This window comes from Malaya genurostris, chromosome 3 (assembly GCF_030247185.1).
Source record: "Malaya genurostris strain Urasoe2022 chromosome 3, Malgen_1.1, whole genome shotgun sequence".
NCBI classification, from domain to species: domain Eukaryota; kingdom Metazoa; phylum Arthropoda; class Insecta; order Diptera; family Culicidae; genus Malaya; species Malaya genurostris.
The window spans coordinates 120,692,058-120,715,638 of record NC_080572.1 but is presented as its reverse complement, the minus strand read 5'-3'; the positions used below and the strand labels follow the sequence as shown (position 1 = coordinate 120,715,638).

Genomic DNA, 23,581 nt, shown 5'->3' with positions numbered 1-23,581 from the left:
TGAGTTGTAATTACGATATTTTCCTGCTTTACTGCTCTCTTTTACTGTTCCTACGTCATTTCATTCTCAGGCAATATCTGATAAGCGTTTTATTTCGGGGAAGATTTTGTCACTAAGGAACGGATTTTGTGTTGTTCGTTAGGTTGGGTTTTTTTTCTTGACGTGTAATTGCCTAATTTTGATTGTAATGAAAAATAATATATATATATATATATATATATATATATATATATATATATATATATATATATATATATATATATATATATATATATATATATATATATATATATATATATATATATATATATATATATATATATATATATATATATATATATATATATATATATATATATATATATATATATATATATATATATATATATATATATATATATATATATATATATATATATATAAAAATATATGTCTTTTAGTTTAGAAGTAAGGTCGGACTAATGTTGACAAAATTAGAATAAACATAAATAGTTTACAAATCGGTAATTCCATTTCGTAGATAAGCGAGACGAAGAGTATGTTTTGAAGTATTGGCACGTTTTCGTGGTTACCCCCTGTAGTAACTTGGCTAATACCCATTAAAGCTTTTAACATCGACTAAAAGTCCTCAAATATCATTTAAGCCTCAACTGTCGTGAAGAACTTACTTTTTATAGGGAATATCGAATTCGTAGCGGTTTATTCTCTTGATGAATACTAAACTGAAAAGCTTTAGGGGAGGACTAGTGCTGTTATAAGTGAAATGTTCCATTCATTGGTTTATTGGTAGAGCGAAGAAGAACCGTCGGATGCTCCAATGCAGCGTCAGTTATTTATTCATATGTGAATGCATTGTGGTTCTCACGAATACCGTTCATATGATACTCTCCGGTGTAATGTTCCTTAAACTATAAAATCAAATCGAATATCAAATATAATTAGTAACATATACAAAGTCATTGTAAAGCAAAGTGGTTTATATAGATCTATCCGTGATTGCGAGAATTTCTAGCCAACATTTACCAAAACTGTTTGGAACTACACAAAACATGGTGCTGAGTTTTCGATATATTTAAATACTGAAGCGTTCGGAAGTGATATACTGTACTATGCTACAAAAAATGTCGAGCATTTTTCTAAGACTAAATAGGAGAAGCATGATTATCGTCCCGGGTTGGCGGTTCAATGCATAGGGCATTGGTCTTACAAACCAGTTGTCGTATGTTCCAGCCCCGACCTGGAAGCACTCGTAGTGTCAGTAGAATCGTAGCACCAGCCCTTGCAATGGTTCTGTACACTCTGAATTGGCTGCGAAGTCTGTTGAAACAGAAGGTCAAATTCCACTACAGGAATGTAATACCAAGGCTCTTTGCTTTGGCATGATTATCCTGGATGTGAAAGGTTGGAAACTCAGACAAAGTAATAATTATTTGCGCTGCTCACGGATTGCATCTATTATGTTCAATTTTGGCTGTTCAGTCCTTCAACGAAATTGAGTGCAAGGAATTAGCTCAATGATTATAATCATAAAATCTTTCAAACCACACTCGATCATGTTGTTTAACCTGCAGTGTTTCAGGAGATTTCAATGTGTTCTAAGATCTTAAAAGAAAACACTAAGATCTTAAAAGAAAACACGAAACACGTTGATACAACATATTATGTTACCAGATGCCCAAAAGCTATAGATTTTCAAATGGATGGGTGCTTATTTTAGTTTTGTATCGGAAAGAAAAATGTGATGTTTTAAATGTGTATCATGTAATTGCTTTTCAAGATTAGCATCGCTCAAAGATGCTATTTCGCAACCAACATTGTATTTTTTTTATATCGTTTATTTATACCCGGCTTTAACCAAGTTGCGGTCGTTCGCCGGAAAAAAAAATTGTATTTGTTTATTATAAATGTAAAATCAGTTAGAACTTAAGCTATTACTATCTGAAATGAACATTCATTGAAACAAGAGGAAATAGATGATTTTAATTTATACAAAAAAAGGAAAATAAAATCATCTATTTGAAGCTTATTTCAATGTATCTCTATTTCAGATATAAGTGACTTGATTTGTAGATTTACATGTTTAGCTTCGTAGCTTCCGTAGAAAATTTTCATATGCGGCTGCCATACCGTTCATAAGCCACGTAGACTAAAATTTGAAACTTTTTTACCGTCGCCCCTCTCGTAGACTTTCCTTGACTTTTCGAAAGCCCCCCTCCTTGGAAAGTCTACGTAGACTTTTCGTTTTTACAAAACATGATGGAAATTTTGTTAAATCCATTTTCATCAGTTTCCCTGGGATAATTCATGAACACGACTGAAAAAAATATCCAGTGAAGTTTTTACCAAGAACGAGAACATAATCGGTCAATTGTGTTAACTCTTCGTGAATAACGTGACAGTACTGAGTATGACAACGAGACAATATGTTGTTAAGACGTTTTTTAGTACTAGTCTTGTAGCAGATCAAAAACAATAATATCCTGTCCACGTTGTTTAAATGCAATGTTTCAGTCGGTGTTTCAAAGTCTATTCGCACTATGCCGGGAGGGCCGATCCAGGACGATCGCACCGTCGACACGGTGAGAAAAACTCGGCGAGGAATATCGGTGGCAACCAAATGGACTTTATGCCGGATCCGGCATTCCCATACATGCACACGCCGGCAGCTCAATCATCGATGATAAGGAAAAAAAGTCGCGGATCGGCCGTCCCGGCATAGTGCGAATAGACTTTTAACCCGTTCATCTTCATACCTGACGAGACAATCAAAGGTGATTGATAAATTTTAATGTTTGTGCGCTTAGGTTGTGAAGCATTTTTCGAAGGGCTTCAACCTTTGCTTAAAATTTGACATAACCATCAAATTATTTTTATCGATTAGTTAAGTTTAACTAAAACTACCGCCCAATTCAAAGTTTGACGGAGTGAAAGTTATTTGGATTTATTTTGCGCTGAAAATGAAATGATAACAAGTGGTATATTGATTTCAATACAAAGAACGTAAGAACTTCGAGTTTGACAATGTATTGAAACTTTTTATTGTTTTTTTTCTTTTACTGTAACTATAAAAGAAGTTACACAAAACAATTTTTGCTCAAAATTCAAAACTATAATTATTTTGCAAGATTCTATTTTTCAATATTTGAAAATAACTATCGTACTGCCAAAAATAACCATACTCTCGAGCAGGGCTATTTTTTGTTAACAACTAACTGCTAACTGCTCGACTGTCAAATTTTAACTAAAAGTTCAAATAATTCGCAAGATGGTCCACAGCCTTAGTGTTACTAGAAATACTTAATAACAGATCGACTGAAAAGTTCGTATCGTTTCTATGAGAGGGCGCCACTAGAATTAAATCCATACCATTTTCAGTTAGTACCAACCTTCAAAAGATACGTGTATAAATTTGACAGCTGTCTGATTATTAGTTTGTGAGATATTGCATTTTGAGTGAAGCTACTTTTGTTATTGTGAAAAAAATGGAAAAAAAGGATTTTCGTGTGTTGATGAAACACTACTTTTTGATGAAAAAAGTGCCGCCGATACCAAAAAATGGCTTGATATCCAAACTCTGCACCGGGCGAAGCAACAATTCGTAAGTGGCTTGCAAAATTTCGTACTGGTCATATGAGCACCGAAGACGATGAACGCAGTGGACGTCCAAAAGAGGCTGTTACCGATGAAAACGTGAAAAAAATCCACAAAATGATTTTCAATGACCGTAAAGTGAAGTTTATCGAGATAGCTGACACCCTAAAGATATCAAAGGAACGTGTTGGACATATTATTCACGAATATTTGGATATGAGAAAGCTTTGTGCAAAATGAGTGCCGCGTGAGCTCACAATCGATCAAAAACAAGTCGATGAAAACCATGCTGAAATTGAACGAATTGGGCTTCGAATTGCTCCCTCATCCACCGTATTCTCCAGATTTGGCCCCCAGTGACTTTTTCCTGTTCTCAGACCTTAAGAGAATGCTCGCTGGTAAAAAATTTAGAAGCAATGAAGAGGTAATCGCTGAAACTGAGGCTTATTTTGAGGCAAAGGACAAATCGTACTACAAAAATTGTATCGAAAAGTTGGAAGATCGCTATAATCGCTGTATCGCCTCTGATGGCAATTATGTTGAATAAAAAAAACGAATTTTGGCAAAAAAATGTGTGTTTCTATTAAACGATACGAACTTTTCAGCCGAACTGTTAAGTGGTCTAGATAAAATTTTCAACAAGACGATACTACAAGCCAGAAAGCGAGCAAAGCAATGTACCACTGTTTTTTGCCCACCACACTCCCCCCAACCAAAGAGTTACAATTTGTGGAGCTCCCTGGTAGTGGACGTAAACTAATCTCTGCTTAAAACAGAAAAAAATAATCTATCAGTTTTCTTCGTTTTTAACTTTGAAAGTTGTTTACCGGTTGTGTCATCAATTCTACAATGATTTTCAAACGTGTTTACGAGATGAACAATAGGAAACAACACGGGTTTTCTTCGTAAAGAGGTTTAAAGGAACGATTTTACTAGAAAGGCTCTAGTTCTGCCTTTGAGGTGTATTTTTCGCATATTTGCACTTTCGCAATGCTAGACATTTACTTTTTTCGAATCTGTCTGGTCTATGCATGAAACATGATCATTAAACTACCCCTCCCTTAGACAGTCTACGTGATTTATGCATGATCGATTAGGTTTTGAGATTTTTTAAGTCACTTTTCAAAACAAATTCATTCCAGTAGTAATTACTGTTGGATTGGAAATTTCAACCAGTTTCAAATTATTCGCAAAATGGTTCACAGTCCGAGAAGAAAGTTAAACAAATTGGATTCTGCGTCACTATCGAATCGAACAAATTTTACTAAGATCTGTAAAAACAGAGAACCTGGATAACGGTAGAGATTTCAACGTGTGTAAGAAATTTCACGATTGTATGGCAAAGTGATCACCAAGTAGAAATTCGCCTGTAGCGGTTCTACTTGGTGATTGTACTAGCTTTTTCGACACATCAGAATAGACATTGTACTTTTAGTGTAAAACAAGTGCGATAAATTCAGATTCCACTTTTTATTACCAATATTGTAGAGATTTATCTACGATTGGACAATAAATATAAATACAACTTTTTATTAGTCTTCTTAGAATTTGTTTTGCTTTCAGTCAGTAATCTAGAATTGAATTATCTAGTCCTCTGGAACTTGGGCTCGGGAGCTAAATTTTGGAACTTCTTAATTCAGATTCGAAATTCAAGTTCCGAATTCCTGTATTCTGAAAATGATTTCAACTTCGGAATTCTAGAAATAAATTCATGAACTCAAATCTTGATCTGGATTCTGAACCTGAGTTTTGCAACTGAAATTGGAGCACCAGGTACCGAATTCAATTTCTTTTATTCAACTCTAGTTGTAAAGTACTTAACGGTTGTAAGCACTGGTTGAATTTTACAAATCGGTTCTTTTTGGAATCAATAAAATATTCCCAAGGAATCATGCGGTAAGGTTTCGTCACAAATCAAAAGGATCTACAAATTAAAACAGTTTTGAGCCAAGCTTCAAAAAAGTATTTTGTTTTTTTCGTCGTTAGATTGAATGACGGTTTGAACTATTCAACACTAATCACTCTGGATGAAATTGAATAGAAACTACTGAAATCATTTGAACTTAAGATCATAATAATCGATCCAGAGAAATAGTGATGAATTCAATTTAGGAATTTTCCACTGCTACTTTCTTTATCAAAAACCGGAAGTCGGTATAATCGAAGCGAGTTTGTTTGGCTTGTAACAAAATATAAGCAAAGTCTTGGTATTGCATTCCTTTTGTGGAATTTGGCAGTAATTCACTTGTTGGTCGATTTCTAACTGTTTTATTTATCTTACAACAGAATAGAAGGTCATGATTAATGTGTTGCCTAGTCGATGCTGATCTGTTATCAATTGTGCTGGCAAGTTTCAATAATGTAACAGGGAATTTTATTTTTCGATTCTTAAAGATAATGTATATAGGGTGTAGGTACCCCTGTTCATCTCAGGTCCAGTATTTTTTTCATATGCAAAAACCATTGGTTAGAGCGAAATCTGCTGTCTCCGTTCGAGACAGTGGCTCAAAGGGTAGGATGAATAAAGGCTCATTCGTATCGCATGATAATTTGAAATAAATTGTAGGCAATTATGTTTTTATTTTATACACTGCGCAGTTCTTTACTGTAGTGACCTGAATGTATTTTCATAAATTTCATTATGTGAGACTGCAACGAAAGTACTCCAAATTTGATTTTTAGATATTTTTTCTGCTGTTCGATTATTTTCTGTAATTGTTGTACTAATATGAAGGAAAAATTTGTACAGCTGTCATCAATATCACGTTTTCGTAGGTATTATTATGTATTAAGCCTTAACAACACTAAGTGTTGCCCAGTGGATTTGACGTTTCTGTCATTAAGTTTGACATTTTTAACCATTACGATCTTCAGAGCATTCTGTCATTTGAGCGCTATTTGTTTAGTTTATAGTGAGTTGAAAAATTTACCTCAGACAAGACAAGAATGCTCCAATCAACTTAGTTCGACTTTTTGCAGTGTAGCACCATCCTATGCGACTGTAAACAACTGGTATAATGAATTCAATCATGGCCGTAGTTCGCTTGCCGATGAACTCAATGAAGGTCGTCCAAAATCAGTTGTTATGCCAGAAAACAACGATGCTGTGAAAAATCTGGTAATGGAAGATCGCCATGTGACGTACCGTGAAATGGAAACAGCCTTGGGCATTAGTGTGGTTATATGCTATTTTGCATGAACATTTAGTCATGAAAAAAAATTGTTTACGTTGAATCCTACATAATTTTACAATCGTTCAAAAAAAGACTCGTGTCGATTGGTGCAAAGAAATGCTGAAACAATTCAATCGCCGAGCTTCGAATTTGGTGTATAACATCTACACAGGTGACGAAACATGGATTTACTCATATGAGCCCGGAACTAAACAGCAGTCGACTGTATGGGTGTTCCAAGAAGAACCTAATCCAACAAAAGTTGTTCGCGCTCGAAGCACTTCAAAGAAAATGGTGGCTTGTTTTTTCGGTATAAACAGACATATCGTTACCGTTGCTTTAGAGGATCATAAGACCATCAATTTTGATTGGTATACCACAATTTGAAAAACAAACGTAAGACGCAAAATCGTTCTTCATCACGATAATGCAAGCTCTCATACATCGGCTCAAACAACCGAATATTTGAGCACCCTAAATGTCAAATAATGGGCCATCCGCCGTATAGTCCTGACTTGGCAGCTAACGTCTATTCGTTCCCTTCCGTGAAGAATAAACTGCGTGGAGAGCGATTCAATACTCCTGAAGAAGCTATTGAAGCGTTCAAAAATCTTGTTTTGAGGGTACCGCGAGAAGAGTGGAAAAATGTTATGAAAATTGGCTCAAGCGTATGCAAAGGTGTATTGATCATCTAGAGGAATATTTAAAAAAACAGAACTATTTTCGATCAAATATAATATTGTTTTCATTTTAAGGATAAATACATAAGTAACAACTCTCGTATCATGTGAACCTTGTTTAAGTAGTAAAAAATACAGGTCTACACAATACACAAAATTCAAAAATCATCCAAATTCATCAACACACCATCTCGCGGTTTGCTAGCATCGTTATATGTTAAACTATGAACGGTGTCACTTTGAATGCAAAGACGGCAATCCACGTCAGAGTGTTAAACTGTAGCCAGCATTATTCAACAAGTCTACGAGAGGACTATTGGACAGGTCTGATTTTTTTATCTACTATGTAAAAATTTGGAAAAAATTTACAAATCAGATTAAAAACTTTATTCTCAAAGAACTTCACGATACTTAAAAAGAGTTCTTCTCGAATAATGTATGTGCACAGCAAAATCTGGCCAAGAAAATTCTCAACACATCATTACATTACTTCTATTTGTTCCTGAATCCGAAAAAAACACCGTAACAAAGTGTTTATTGACATCTCATTTACCAAAAAAAAAATAATTATTATTCGGACTTATTATATATGTATGCTTTACAATTGATTCCTCTCATTATCGCTATAAAAGCAAATAAATTCCATTTAACTCCAATATATTAAAAATCTCTGCTATTTCGCCACCAGGAACAGACACAGATACTAGTTTTTCAGTGTGCTATTTGCAACCTTTATCAGTGTTTAGTTATCCTCAGTCATTTGTCTCGAAGCCTTTTCCACATTTTTCGTAGACTCTCGTTGACGTTTACACTTCAAATTACAAATACAAATAGTTTCCTAAACTAAGCCTTTTTAGTCAGTAATGTGTCGTACAGTTTACGCATTCCTGCTTTTCAGCTGGTATCCTGCTTCTAGATTTTGTTTGAGGTTTTTATTACTTTGAACGATTTATATCCTGTCACTTTTTTTGTCGTGAATACGTCTTACTTTACTATAGAGCATCTTGTCGAAATTTATCATATGGGAGAGTGATAATTTTTTTAACGCAAATAACTCGAAATGTGCAAAAGATACCTACACCATTCTTTCTCCATAACATCGAAGATATGACCATCAATTTATGATAAAATTTTCATTTGCATAACAGAACTTCAAATAATGTAAGTTTACTGCAATATATGTTATCAACGAGTATCCAAGAGGAAAACTCATGACTCATTTCATTAACTAATCAGTTCTTTTCAGAACTATTTTGCACATTAAAAAGTTAATAACGGCGGAGAAAATTCTTCAAAGGGGTTATAAATGTTTACAAAAAAGAGCTAGGAGCATTATCCAACTTTTGAAATATGCAAATTGGAAGTGAAAATTATCGGATTGGTGAACCGTTCGAAATGCGAACTTCACACCAAAGAGTACAAATTAAACCAACATTCAGCTGCTTTGCGTTCGAGAAAAATGCATTGTGTGTATTCGTTCGAATGTGTTTTGGTGACCTTAGCATATACAATTGGTGTCAGATATTTTACTGTTCATTACATATGCATTAAATGAGAGGAAATGATTCGTGTTCTCATCAATCCGGTTATGTCTCTGAAACTACCCACCCGACTATTTTACTTTTGGACCTAACGAATACGACGTTGGATGGATGGATGAAACCTGGCTTCATGACTACACTTCGGATTCGAAGCGGTCGTCAGCCGAGTGGACTGCAGTCGGTGGTGACCAAAAACGTACATTTGGGTCGATAAGGTAATGATCTTAGTAAGCTAGTATGCTCATCAGCGCCGCTTTTACGTATTAATGGGCCCGGTGGCAAGATTTTTTTGTGTGCCCTTAGCTAACTAAATGTCTTTTTTTCTGCTCGATTGGTTCTGTCCGGGCCCCCCTAAGACTGTGGACCCGGGGCACTTGCCCCCACTGCTCCTATGTAAAAGCGGCCCTGATGCTCATGGCATTTTATTCATCGACTACTTTGGAAAGGATAAGACTATCAAGACTGCTCTTTCACCAAGACAATCCGCCGTGTCACAAGTCGTGCACTGCAAACGGCCGCCAAGAACTATTTTCGCCAGGATTCTACACCAACGAGGAAGTCATCGCTGAAATAAAGGCTTATTTCGAGACAAAAAATAAATCGTTACAGTAGAAAGGTATTGAAGTGCTAGAGAAGAGCTGGACTGATTGTTTTTCTCTTTAAGGAGACAATGTTGGTGAATAGAGTTGAGTTTTACTAAAAAATATGTTTTTCCTAATAAGTCTTGGGATCCACGAGTTTATTCATTAAATATCATTCGTAAAGTAAATTCTAATCAAAACGATCAACAATTAGAATGAAAAATATAAAAAAGAGAACGAGCATTGGTAGTCTTGATGAATTTATCTATGAAAAAGCCCCAGTTTTTTTTCCAAATTTTTTGTCGAAACTGAGTTGAATTAGACAATATCGAAAATTCAAATTCCAAACGGTGCGCCCATTTTAATTAGACACTGCCTAAGGAGCTCACGAATGATTATCTTTTTGATACGAACATTTGTTATGCATTCAAATGGAAATATAGAAAAAAAAGTTTCAAACAAATATCCCCGTGGACTTGTACTGCAGTATTCAAAAGGAAAAAAGGATAGAAGGATAGTGTGTTTCTCATATTCCTAATATTCCTGAATGGCGGTGTGTGTAAAAACATGTTTAGCACCATCGAGACATGATATTTGAGGACAATTGAACTATTCCGCAATCCGTTCCAACCAAACATGTTGCGCTAGGTTGTTACTGTCAAATCGATTTAAAACGTGAGTACTACCGTCAAACATGTTGTTGCTTGTAGGAGCCCTATAATATTTCTAGCTTATATAGTATTATATTTCTTATGGTTCGGCGTTACATGGTACTATGTCTTTTGTTGAATTTTCTAAATTTTTCTTTCATACGATACCTATCATAAAACGAAAAATGCTATTCCCGCTATTCAAATAATTGAACTTAATAAGTACATAGCAATGAATGACCTATGCGCTTACTTTACTAAAGCAGTGTAAATTCGTCAGTACTAAATTAAGTGCTACTAATTGGAAACTAACCCTCATCTGCGTTGTATTTCTAGTAATTAATCGAATCTTCCAGCCTTGTTTGATACGAACTGAACATTTCGATAACACACACGACAAGCGCTGTCAGCTCTTCCTGTCATGTGTCTATTTGCTGGTGTTGCATTTCGTTCCGTGTTGCTTGTTAGTCGCTATCAAATTTTCTTATCGTAGACTTTAATTAGTCTATAATCGCTAAGTAGTCTTTTTAACATTTCCTTTACTGTGCTCAAATCGTCCATCCGTTCCATGTTTGTGTTTTCCGGTTACAGTCATCATCATCATCATCATCATCAACATTATTATTGACGTTATCAATGCCACCTTCATCAGAATTTGTAGTTGGTACATGTATCGTTTTTTTTCATACACGTTAAGTGACACAACATCGATGTACTATTTAGCTACGGTTCTCGACCGTCACAATGGCCCACTCTCGTCAGTTGCTCTCTCCTCACCGGCCGGTTAGGTACCGTTTTGTTAGTTTATAGTGAGATGCGGAACCGTTAGGAGCTAGAACCGAGTCGCTCGTTCTCGCTGTTTGGTGAATTTACTACTACTCGATGTCGGTGTATGGATATTGATGTTGATGTTGGACTTATTGGAGTTGGAAAATGAGATTAAGGAGTTTGAGCTACTGGGTTCGATTCAGCTAGTTTCCCTGTGCATTGCCAACTGCGGGTCTCCGGTTGCAGACGACTGGTTGGTGATGGAATTCAACAGGGTTGATGATGTCGTCGTCGCTGGTGCGGGAATAAGCGTTTCCGGGACGAGGTGCGGCGTTCTACTAGAGATTGGTGGGAGTATGGGACTAGCGGGCCAAGGATAGGCCGGTGTCGACGACGACGGGACACTCCTAAAAGAGAAACTGGTTTACGAAATATGATGAGAACTAAACACCGAACATCGACTCGGAAGCGGGCTGGAGGGATGACGAACATGTGTCTTTTGGGGAGGTGTTAGTAGCTACTAGCGTTCTGTTAGTTCGATCGGGTCAATTCTGTTTGATTGTTAGCTATGGTCAGTATGCGGATGCGGCTTCTACGAGAATAGGAAATTATTGCGGCATGCTTCACGATACCTGGAGTGCGGCAGCATCATCGGTGAGCCCAGCAGAGGGGCTGGTGTCGGTAGACCGGAGGATGAACCGGTTACTGCCGCATCCGGGTGCAAAAAATTCCTTCGCTGGTCCATGCGCTCCTGATGTTGGGTTAGGCAGCGCGTCAGCACTTCAGGAAGATTTTCGATTTGTGTCTGAAATCAGCGAGAGATGAACAATTTTGTATGTTAACCGAACTATTCGTGATACGAACCTGAATGGATTGTAACTTATCTTCTAAATTATTGATTCGTTCCTCCAGCGTGTCCTGTCTAGTCGACATATCCGAAACTATTTCATAGACCGTGTTTTGGGTCTGCCGAAAAATCAAAGGAGGAAATGATAATATTATAATATTATCAATAGAGTAAATGAAAATTTATACCTTTGCCATATCGGTTATGGTATTAGCGTTATCCATGAGCTTTCGTTGATCCATTTTCACTTTTCGTAGTCTGCAAAGAAAATAATGTGTTCAATCTTCTTATTGTTGGTATAACTATCATTTTGTCATATGTTAACAATGTTCGTATTTTTTTGTTGAGTCTGAATGCGAAGAATTTTTCAATAGTGTGACACCGAATTGTTGGCATTCTTGGACGAAGATGGCACCCAAACTCAAAATCAATTGACTGATGAGCGCTTCCATCGGGAGAAATAATTTCAAATTTTAATCTTTGTACATTCTTATTCGGTTCAAATTTTTTATAAGCGTTATTCATGACCGGAAAAAACATGTTCAATCATCAGTTCGAAATTTTGACTCTTGCTATTTTTTTGAGTAGGGTCAATGTAAAATTTTTTCGAAAAATTTCAAAATCGTGTTCCCAAAAACGGCAGGTCCGACTGATCTGATGTCTGAAGGAAGTATACACTGTAAAAAGAACTGTTGTATTTCATTTATGTATCGAAATTCCGGAACTTTGTATGTATTGTATAAAGCGCTATTCCCACTAGGCCGTGACGTATCCGGAACGGGACCGCAACGTACCGGGATTTATTTGTAAAATATTCTCATCGTACCGTGCACTTTCCGTGTCGTTGTCGTTGCTATTAGTAACATACACAATCGTTGCATTTGATGTTTTTCTGTTCCTCACGGAAATGGCACATTTTTCCAATGAAGAATTGGCCGTAGTTGCAATTGCTCTGAATGACGAAGATAATATGCAATTTTAAATTAAAAAAATAGAAAGATTTGGGTGCACGAACTTTGGTGAAAAAGAGCAGTTGAGGGTGAATTCACCACCTTATATAAGCAGCTTGTGAATGCCGAGATCAAGGAATATTTCCGAATGTCAGAAGCCTGTTTCAACTCGCTGTTGATTAAAATTCATCCGTATCTTAAATGACATGACACTATTCCGATTAGCAGTAATTCCCCGAGAGAGGCTGGCAGTTTGTTTAAGATATTTTCATTGATTTGTTAACAGGATTTCTTTGTAAATGTCAAGAAAACTCCAACCAAATATTGTATAACGATCATTGAGATAGCTTATAGTTTGTGTTCGTCTTATGATTTCAGATATTTAGTAACAGGAGACACCCAAAAACCATAGCATTTAGTTGCAGACTTGGGGCTGTCTACCAGATTGTTCACGAGATATGTCGTGTAATTACCGAAAAATTGATCGACGATGCAATGCCGCAACCAACAGAAGATATGTGGAAGAAGATTGCTAACGATTTTCGTGGAATTTCCCTCTGTGTCTTGGAGCCTTGGATGGAAAGCATGTGACAATTCAAGTACCTGCCAATAGTGTCTTTGAGTCAACGCATGCTTTGACCGTGCTTCGGACGTGTGTTGATACAGACACGAGTACGACACGGTCTAGTGAGAATAGCCACTTGGAGCTGCATTAAACAAATTTGAAGCGTAACCCGGACGGGATCCGGTCCAGTCCCGTTCCGGATACGTCACGGCCTAGTGTGAATAGCGACTTTCCATTTCAATCTAAATTTGTGAAAATCGGCTCAGTGACAGTGAGTGACATTATTTTCAAATTTTTGTTACATATCACCCTATAATTTCGGAACCGGAAGTTTGATCCAAATAAAACTCAAGAACTTCGTATGGGATCATGAGACCTTTCATTTGAATCTAAGTTTGTGAAAATCGAATCAGTCATCTCCGAGAAAAGCGAGTGATAATATTTGCCATACACACAGACATATGCTCAGTTCTTCTAGCTGAGTCGAATGGTATATGACATTCGGCCCTTCGGGTCTCGGTTCAAAAGCCGGTATTCACAATGATTGTATAGCCTTTATAAATAAGGTACACTTTTCAAAAGCTGTTCGAAAATGAAACATAAAATAAATTCGATCCAATTTTAAGAGATCACATCAAATTCTTAATAAATAAGTTCTAATCGAAGTTTAGTTTTGAGCGAAATCTAGAAGAATGCTTCACTATTTTTCAGAGTGAAATTTTAAAAACTTTACCTTATTGAAATTCAATGAAAACTTGTGGGACTATAAAAAATTTCATTTGAGCCTAAGTTTGTGAAAACCGGTCAAGCCATCCCTGAGAAAAAATAGTGATATTGTTTTGCACACATACAGACATTACTCAGCTTGACAAACTGAGTAGAATGGTATAGAACACTTGGTCCTCTGAGCCAATTTAACTCTAGGTTAAGATGTAGTAATAATGGAGTTATTTTCAAAAACTGTGTAAATATTTTTAATTTATATTTAAATAAAAAAATGTGCTGATCAAAATTCTGCCACTTAAGTCTGGATCCGTCTCGAAAGTTAGGCTAGAGTAAACATTGTGAAATGATGATGTAAATTGTCCTTTTTGGTTGTAAAGAATGCTTATTCCAAAAAATGACAAACGGATTTATTTTGAGAATCCTAAGCATAGAAATTCATGGGTTAGTCAAAGTGAGAAATCAATAACGACCAAAGCGAAACCAAATTGATTCGGCATGAAGACAATCCTCTGCGATTGGTAGGATCAGCGTGGTTTTATTAATTATGAGCTGCCGAAACCAAGTTAAACGGTTCATCTCGGCGCTACAAACAACAAATGATTGATTTGAATCGAACAATTCAGTCGAAATGGCCCGAATATGAAACTTGTCAAAGGCATGAGGTGCTTCTTCAAGACAATGCTCCTTCTCACACTTCGAAACAGGAACCTAGAGCAGAAAAAGGAGTTCGGATGGGAAGTACTATCGCATGTAGCTTACTCACTAGAATTTGCCCCATCAGATTCCCACCGATTTGTGTTGAAATGACACGCACTCGCTAAACAGCACTCTGTTAACGTCGAATAAAAGATGTAGCGATTCTCTCTTTGAATCGAAAATGATGTTTTCTACGAGGAATTTTCAAATTGCCTGAAGGATGGGAAAATGTATAGTTTACGTTTATTTTTGGTTTTTGTTTACCGCCCATTTGAAACTAATATACCTAGTATTCGAAATTTGAATTCTGCTCAATGTAATCATCGCGATTAATGTATTAAATATTCCGATGTGTTTCATACCAGTTTCACAGTCTAATAGATCATCTTACTTATTTTTCATTTTCAGAAATATTAGTTTAACTGAAGCGTTTAAACAGCCAAAATATTCTCAAATAGGAGTAAGACTTCCGGATTTTCCGGATTTATGAATTTACTTAACAAACAAGTAGTACACAGATACAAATCCATTGCCGATACCATGATAAGAAATCATGAAACATTACTTCCCATGAGACTATGTCTATTACTGATGATTTTGTGAGCAAATCCCATAAAAATTTTCATGATTTAAATCATTTTGGTCATCATCATCATTAATAATAGGTATGAATTCATGAGAAGACACGTTTCATGATTTTCATAGTTCCCTAATCATGGTATCGGCAATGGATTTTTATCCGTGTAGTAAAAAAATCATATTGTAAATAATGAAAAGTTTGATGAGGTGGTGTCCTAAGCAACGAAAAGTTGGAAAGTATATGTAAACTTTTTTGCTACTTAAAAGTAAACGAGGAACCTTTGACAACTTGAAACTACAAAATCTGCTTCCACGTGAAATGTTGAGCTCTTTGCAAAACATTCAAGTTGGTAGATGAAATTTGGTGTATTAAAAGACAGACCTTCGTTATACTTTCGAAGGAGAACCGTTTGCTCCGAACGCTAAAGTGAACACTGGTAAACTCCTAATATATTGATAAGATTTGCATATCCAATTGAATGGTTTGGAATTAAAAATGTGTGATATTTATAGAAAATCCGAATGTAACCAGGATTACATTTAAATTTTTCAACTCGATGCACATTTGCGTTACCTACTTCCGAAAATCATACAATTGGATGAAATACTGTAATGTCTTATCCTTCATCCGATTTGTTTGATTTATTTACTTACGCATAAATTGCCAGTAGGAACTTCCGCTGATGTGTCCGCACCCGACCAGGATTCACGCGTTTCACCAGACGTGTGTGCTTGTATATCAGCCAGGTTTCTCGCAGTACGTTGGCTGCCGCATTTTTCAACTGTAAAATGAGATATTAAATTAAAAGCGAAACGTAATTGGATGGAAGTTTGTTTATGGTCATGTGCACATGTAGCGAAATATGTAAAATTGGTGAGATTCGATTAGGACTAACTAAAACTAAAAGGATATAATTTTAATGCATTCGTTACGTTCCTCAAATCTCAAATCTTCTATATTGGATAATTTGTATTTTAAGTCATTAACGGTTATAATTATTATTAAGTTATATTGAATAAATCACTAGTCTAACGAAACACTTCACAGCATTGTTCTTTTTATAGCTTAGTACATCGTGAAAAATAAAGAATTTCAAAGGTGGCGCAAATCCCACAATGGTGTAATTCACAAAAACGTAATTGGTGAAATGGCTGGATGTCAAAAGAATGATTCACATCTTTGGCAAACATACTCAGCTTCTGATGCTGGTACATAAAACTACTGCCGTCAGTCTTGTGTTCAGTCGGGCATGACTCAAATACTGGTCTTTATCATCGTGTGAGTACACTTTGGTTATGTGAATTCCCATTTGGTGTTGTTTCTAGACCGTCTCACGAGACTGTCCTGAAGAGGTTGACTGTTTTCCTGTCATCTGCTTCATTATGGAATTGAAATCATCAACAGGTCGCAGCTTGCATGTTCCAGTACGTTTATTCCAGCAAATTTCTCCCTCCCTAGGTTACTACTTTGTAGCGACTCGATAGCAAGAGTAAAACTGTGACTGCAAATGGATTCAATCTCAACCAAACGTGCACATCAACTTCCGGCAAAGTACCAAGTAAATTGCTTATAATATCTATCATTAGAACGATTTGGAGTGGATAAAGCCAGGGTGATAAAGTGGAACGCATGACCTGCATATTCCGGCGAACGCTCGTGTGTAAGGATTCATCCGCAAACTAAATCCCTTTCGCTGATGGTTCACTACCATGTGAATAGCAACGATGGATATTATTCACACGTGAAGCTATAAATTATTCTGATATGAGTGTAAAAGCGTTATAAAAATATAATCACTTTGTTACCTCGTTGGCAGACCATTTATAGAGAACCTGAAATACTGTTGGATGGATGTTTACTCATGTATTTGGATGCTTTAAACAATTAAACTAAGTAGGGATGAAAAACTGATAGTAAGTATTATTGAATCACCCTTTTAACCATTACATACCATTACATACCATACCAGTCATTACATCATGGTAACGGTTTCAAACAAAAATGCATCATGGTTAAGTTAAGGGCAAGAAAATATTACAATTTTCCTTTTGCATGCTGATTTAATGTAATTTGTTTTAATGTAAGCATGTTGTTTTAATGTAATTGGCAACAAGCTTATGGAAATTAAAACACTTTACCTAAGCAGCGAACATTGTTCTTGTATCATACTTCTTAACTCTTCACGCAACGACTGTGCAATTGGAAAAGCGCACTTGTCTTGTATGAAGACACGTACTCAGAGGAGGAGCCCACGAGGCCCTAGCCCCTTCCGAAATTAGAAACAGAAACGAAAAAAAGTTTGATAAATATAATGGGACCGTGGATCCTGTTGTGAGTTTCGTTATGGTCGAGACTCCACCGCCGATAATGTACGCAGCGGCATACCATACGAAGCAGTTACACAGAACAGTGTCATATCTACATAAAATGAAGATTGAAACCAGGGCAAAATAAACGACAATAATAATACATAAAGTTGTACTAAGTGACCGGAAAGAGAAAGTGCGCGAGCTTGTCATAGTAGGCAATATCTAACTCATACTTATTTCGGACTAAAAAGACAAACGCTAGCGCACTTCGAACACATGTTCGACTGGAACCATTATTATATGTTAGGGAACAGAATGATTACCCGACAATGGACTGAATTCGTCACGAGTGCTTCGAAGCGGCACTAGTTTCTCGAAGACAGGCTCAACGGGTCAGATAGACCAGGGGTGGCATTATATATCTCGATTCGAATAACATTTTATCGAATCAACCATGTTTCGTATTATGGTTCTCGATTCTAACTACACTAAGTACACTGGGGTCTTTTTCACGCTGTTTTTATGTGTTTTATTACGCGGATTTCCCTAGTTACGCTGTTTTTTTTAAGTCGACTATCTGACACTTTGGTTGGTAAACGACTGGACAATGCGCAATTCAGGCCCCAATGTGGTTCTTAGCCTCTTGTCCAGTAACTCCTATCCCTACCTCCCCGCGGTGCCGGCTGGGGTACGAGCAACCATAGGAAAGATCGGGTAACCAGCGGCTACCTTCTACCAGAGCTGTGGCACAACCAACGTTCTAGGAACGGGATTCGTAGTGTTGGGCAAGATGCGCCAGTGCGTGATTGGGTGGCAGCCAATCAGTGATAGAATGTGCGTATTGAAGATCAAGGGCCGTTTCTTCAATTACAGCATCATCAACGTGTACTGCCCACATGAGACGAGACCCGATGACGAGAAGGAAGCATTCTACGCGCAGCTGGAACGAACCTACGACAGCTGTCCACGGCGGGATGTAAAACTCGTCATCGGCGACATGAATGCTCAGGTAGGCCGGGAGGCAATGTACAGGCCCGTGATCGGGCTGGAGAGCCTGCACGCGGTAACAAACGACAACGGTCAACGATGCGTAAACTTTGCAGCCTCCCGAGGAATGGTAGTTCGAAGCACCTTCTTCCCCCGCAAAGATATCCACAAAGCAACCTGGAGATCACCTGATCAACATACGGAAAATCAAATCAACGGGCGATTATTCTCCGACGTCATCAATGTCCGCACTTACCGCAGTGCCAACATTGATTCTGACCACTACCTTGTCGCGGTTTGTATGCGTTCAAAACTATCGACGGTGCACAATACTCGTCGCACAGGAATGCCGGGACTCAATCTCAAGCAGCTACGTAGCATTCGTACTGCAGAGGAATACGCGCAACAACTGGAGTTAATGCTACCAACGGAAGAGCAGCTTGGCGCGGCGACTCTTGAAGACGGCTGGTGGAAGATAAGGTCCGCCTTGAGTAGCACTGCTACAACCGTTCTAGGTACGAGGTTATCGAATCGAGGAAATGACTAGTTTGACGGCGAATGTCAGTAGTTGGTCGAAGAGAAGAATGCAGCAAGGGCGAGGATGCTGCAACACCGCACGAGGGCGAACGAGGAACGATACAGACAGGCACGGAACAGACAGAACACTGTTTTCCGGAGGAAAAAGCGCCACCAGGAAGACCAAGATCGCGAAGCGATGGAACAGCTGTACCGCGCAAATGACACACGGAAGTTCTATGAAAAGGTGAACCGCTCACGTAAAGGCTACACGCCACAGGCCGAAATGCGCAGAGATACCAGTGGTAACCTTCTCACGAACGAACGTGAGGTGATCGACAGGTGGAAGCAGTACTATGACGAGCATCTGAATGGCGTAGCACAAGATACAGAGAACGGTACAGGAATCAATCTGGGTGCACGCTCAGCCGACGACAGATTCCCAGCCCCTGATCTGTCGGAGATAATTGAGGAGATCGGCAAGCTGAGGAACAACAAAGCCGCTGGCAATGACCAGTTGCCAGGCGAGCTGCTCAAACATGGAGGAGAGGCACTGGCTAGAGCGCTGCACTGGATGATTTCTAGGATTTGGGAGGAGGAGATTCTACCGCAGGAATGGATGGATGGAGTGGTATGTCCCGTCTACAAAAAGGGCGATAAGCTAGACTGTTGCAATTACCGCGCAATCACATTGCTGAACGCCGCCTACAAGGTACTCTCCCAATGGACTTTCTTGTATCTTGTTCAATATTGCCCTGGAAGGTGTGATTCGAAGAGCGAGGATCGACACGAGTGGCACGATCTTCCGAAAGTCCGTACAACTTTTTGGCTTCGCTGACGATATTGATATTGTGACACGTAACCTTGAGAAGATGACGGAAACCTACATCGGACTGAAAGCTGAAGCTAGGCGTATCGGACTGGCCATAAATGCGTCGAAAACAAAATACATGAGAGGAAGAGGCTCTAGAGAAGAAACACTACGCCTCCCACCACGAATATTGATAAACGATATCGAGGTGGTTGACGAGTTCGTGTATTTGGGCTCACTGGTGATCACCGATAATGACACCAGCAGAGAAATTCATAGACGTATTTTGGCAGGGAATCGTGCGTACTTTGGACTCAGAAAAACCCTCCGATCGAGAAAAGTACGCCACCGCACGAAATTGACCATCTACAAAACGCTAATTAGACCGGTTGTTCTCTATGGCCACGAGACCTGGACTATGTTGGCAGAGGACCAACGCGCCCTCAGTGTTTTCGAAAGAAAGGTACTGAGGACCATCTATGGCGAAGTGCAGATGGAAAACGGAACGTGGAGACGGCGTATGAATCACGAATTGCAACAGCTGCTAGGAGAACCACCTATCGTACGTACAGCTAAAATCGGACGTCACGATGGGCTGGGCATGTCATAAGGATGTCGGACGACAGCCCAGTGAAAATGGTTCTTGAATCTAATCCGACTGGTACAAGAAGAAGAGGAGCGCAGCGAGCAAGGTGGATCGAACAAGTGGAGGGTGATCTCAGAAGCATCCGTGCCTTGAGTGGCTGGCGACGAGCAGCCATGGATCGAGTTATGTGGAGACGTATGCGTGATACAGCAAAGGACACCCCAGGCCTATAGCTGTTAGGTAAGGTAAGTAATCTGACACTTAGAAAATTTTCGATTCGAAATTTTTTTTTAGATTACACCAGATCTCGTTGTTTCATGCATTTCTAAAACAACAAAATTTCTTCCATTTTCCGTTTTTTTTCTACGCGGTTCCCGAAGTTACGCGGTCTCAAATTGTTTCCGTCTCAAAGTCGATTTAAAAAATAAAATTTTCTTTTGAAGATTCCACCAGATCTGGATGTTTCTTGCATTTTTAGGATATTTGGCATAAAAAAAACAAATTTCTTTAGTTTTGAGTTTGTTTTACGTGTATTTCCGAAGTTACGCGGTTTTTATTACACGAATTTCCGAAGCTGCGCGTTTTTTTACGCGGTACGTATCCCTTGCGTAAAAAGGACGTCAGTGTATTATATTACTGAGAAGTTTTGACATTATGGAAACAAAACAATCGAGCTCGTAAACGACTAAACTTGATAAGAAATGCTCGAAAGCTTCAATGCTCTCGACTTTGAATTTTTGAATGCGTTTCTTTTTATTTAAGAGTAGTTATCTATAGCGTCATAGATTTTGATAAACATGTTAATATGGATTATCTTTGTTCTAATGAATTTTTTTTATGTATCATGATATGTTTGTGCGTTTGGCATATTATGTTTGAGTCGGACTGTTAAAAAATCATATCAATTTATCAATGCCTGTTTTTTAATTGAAATAACAAAAGTAAGTGGAAACCTAATTATGTCCAGTAACTGTAGTTTGCAATTAAATTTTTATGATTGGTGGACGGAAAACGTTACTCAAATGGGTTGTGAAAAAAACGAAGGAAAGTGGGTGAAATTCAGTCTAATCTGAATTACATTTAATGTTTGTTAATTATATTTAATGATTTTCTGCGCTACACACTTAAAAAAACCCTGTGATTTTACATCTTATTAGATGCACATAAATGGAGCGTCGCAGCTCACGCAAATTTACGTGAAAGAACATTTAATATTGTGTCTAAAACTCCATACATGAAATTCATTGAAATAAAAAAAATAATTCTGAGAGCAACCATCGCGACTTAAACCGAGAATCATTGAATCGTAAGTACGTCTGTTAATCGACCGAGCCACAGAATCATGCGTATGCTTGGCTGGCAAAAGGTGCATTTACATTCATATAGTCGCACCTGCTAGCAGAACGAAAGTTAAAGTCGAAACCAGTAAAATTCAAGCTCATCTAACATTAAGTCATTACAAATGAGATTTTCCGTCATTTGACAAATTAGGTCTTTATGAATTACATCGTATGTGGGATTAAGTCACCTGTAAAATTCAATTTTTTTGGTGTGTATGCTTGATTAAATTGACGACGTAAATTGTATTTGGCTTGCAACAATACAACAATAATTTCAAAAGTTTATCTCAATTGATTTAAATTACAGAAATGTGGTCAAATTATTCCAAACAAAATTTCGTATTACAAACATTTTCCATCTTTTCAGTTCTTTGTTTTGAATGATCGTAAATCGAATAAATGTAATCGCAAATATCCAAACAATAATTTATAGTTTCATTTTTTTCGTGATTGCAATTTATATGGACTTTTTATTTGACAATTCGAACCGCGGCGGTCGAAATTCGAACCGCGACAGTCGAAATGTTAAGTATACTTCCGGAGGACTACCTCAAAATAGATAAATGCAAGTATTAGCGTGCATTAATGGAGCGATTTAAGACCGAATTCGTTGTGAAATGACCTGAAACGAAGCACAAGAGCATTGTTACCTACAAATTTAGAAGATGTTTTCGGTTCTCCACGAATCGGAGTAAGCTACCTCGGACTACTTCTTTCCGCGCTATTCGTGAATGATCTATACAGTGAACTATCGTTAATTGAAGTAGGAATGTAGATGATCCTAAAGTCTATCGCATCATCACAAACCTTGTGTATTGTTGTGTATTTGAATATTCAATAATGTCAATTCCAGTGGAAAAACTTAAAGTGTCCGTTGACAACTATAGCTATATATTAGCAGTAACATTGTTTTTTTTCATCTGAGGGCCCCCACCGAAACTAAATCTTGGGTACGGGTCCGCTTGTATAATATGTAATTAGATTCATGTTTAACATATCTAACAAAACTTTTTGTTTCAAAAACTGGTTTAATCCACACAGTGGTGTAATGCTGCCTTTCTCATATCCAAGGATGGCTTTTATAGTATCAAAGAACGCTCCCTAGCAACTCTTCATACGATTCAATCAATGCCTTAAAAGAGAGACGGATATCATCGCAGCAACAAAAAACCGGCATGGTTCATTTAACATAGATTACATACAAGTGCGAGAGCGAATTTCTCTCGATGATCTGTCTGAGAATCAAGGGTTAGCTCGCTGCTGTGGGGATTCTCTCTGAAGCAACAAACGGTCGCTTATTCTCGTTTTGCGATCCGATTCTGTATGGGCAGTGGATAATTGCGATAGAGTCATTTTACTATTGCCGCTTATTCTTATGTGCATATAACCTTTGTATCAGTTGTGTCTATGAAAATGTATGTGAATGCTCCACACAAGAAGTTTGAAATATTGCTACCTAGTGTGAAAAAATTCTCTCACGGTTCATGCATTTGTTTCGCCTCTTTAAGTGATGGTATAAAATTTTAAACACACTTCACCCTATAATTCCGGAACCAGAAGTCGGATCCGTATGGGATCATAGAACCTTTTTTTAAATCTAAGTTTGTGAAAATTGGTCAAACCATCGCTGAGAAAAGTGAATGAGATCCATTTGGAAAAATATGACCACTATTTCCGGTGCCTT

General features: G+C 37.7%; 1 protein-coding gene across 24 annotated transcripts in view; it reads right to left on the bottom strand.

The window, feature by feature from the left end:
• Positions 1 to 423: 423 nt before the first annotated feature.
• LOC131434942 (small conductance calcium-activated potassium channel protein) overlaps positions 424 to 23,581 on the bottom strand; it is an 880,455-nt gene continuing 857,297 nt past the window's right edge. For 21 of the 24 annotated variants that reach the window (XM_058602251.1, XM_058602250.1, XM_058602256.1 and 18 more), the window contains 6 exons: positions 16,002 to 16,129; positions 12,020 to 12,089; positions 11,849 to 11,950; positions 11,617 to 11,789; positions 10,530 to 11,403; positions 424 to 908 (listed from right to left, as the gene is read on the bottom strand). In XM_058602251.1, coding sequence (XP_058458234.1) covers positions 11,184 to 11,403; positions 11,617 to 11,789; positions 11,849 to 11,950; positions 12,020 to 12,089; positions 16,002 to 16,129 — 693 coding nt within the window. In that variant the 3' untranslated portion in view covers positions 424 to 908; positions 10,530 to 11,183. The remainder of the gene's footprint in view (positions 909 to 10,529; positions 11,404 to 11,616; positions 11,790 to 11,848; positions 11,951 to 12,019; positions 12,090 to 16,001; positions 16,130 to 23,581) is intronic. The other 3 variants (XM_058602255.1, XM_058602254.1, XM_058602259.1) reach the window with 2 other exon arrangements.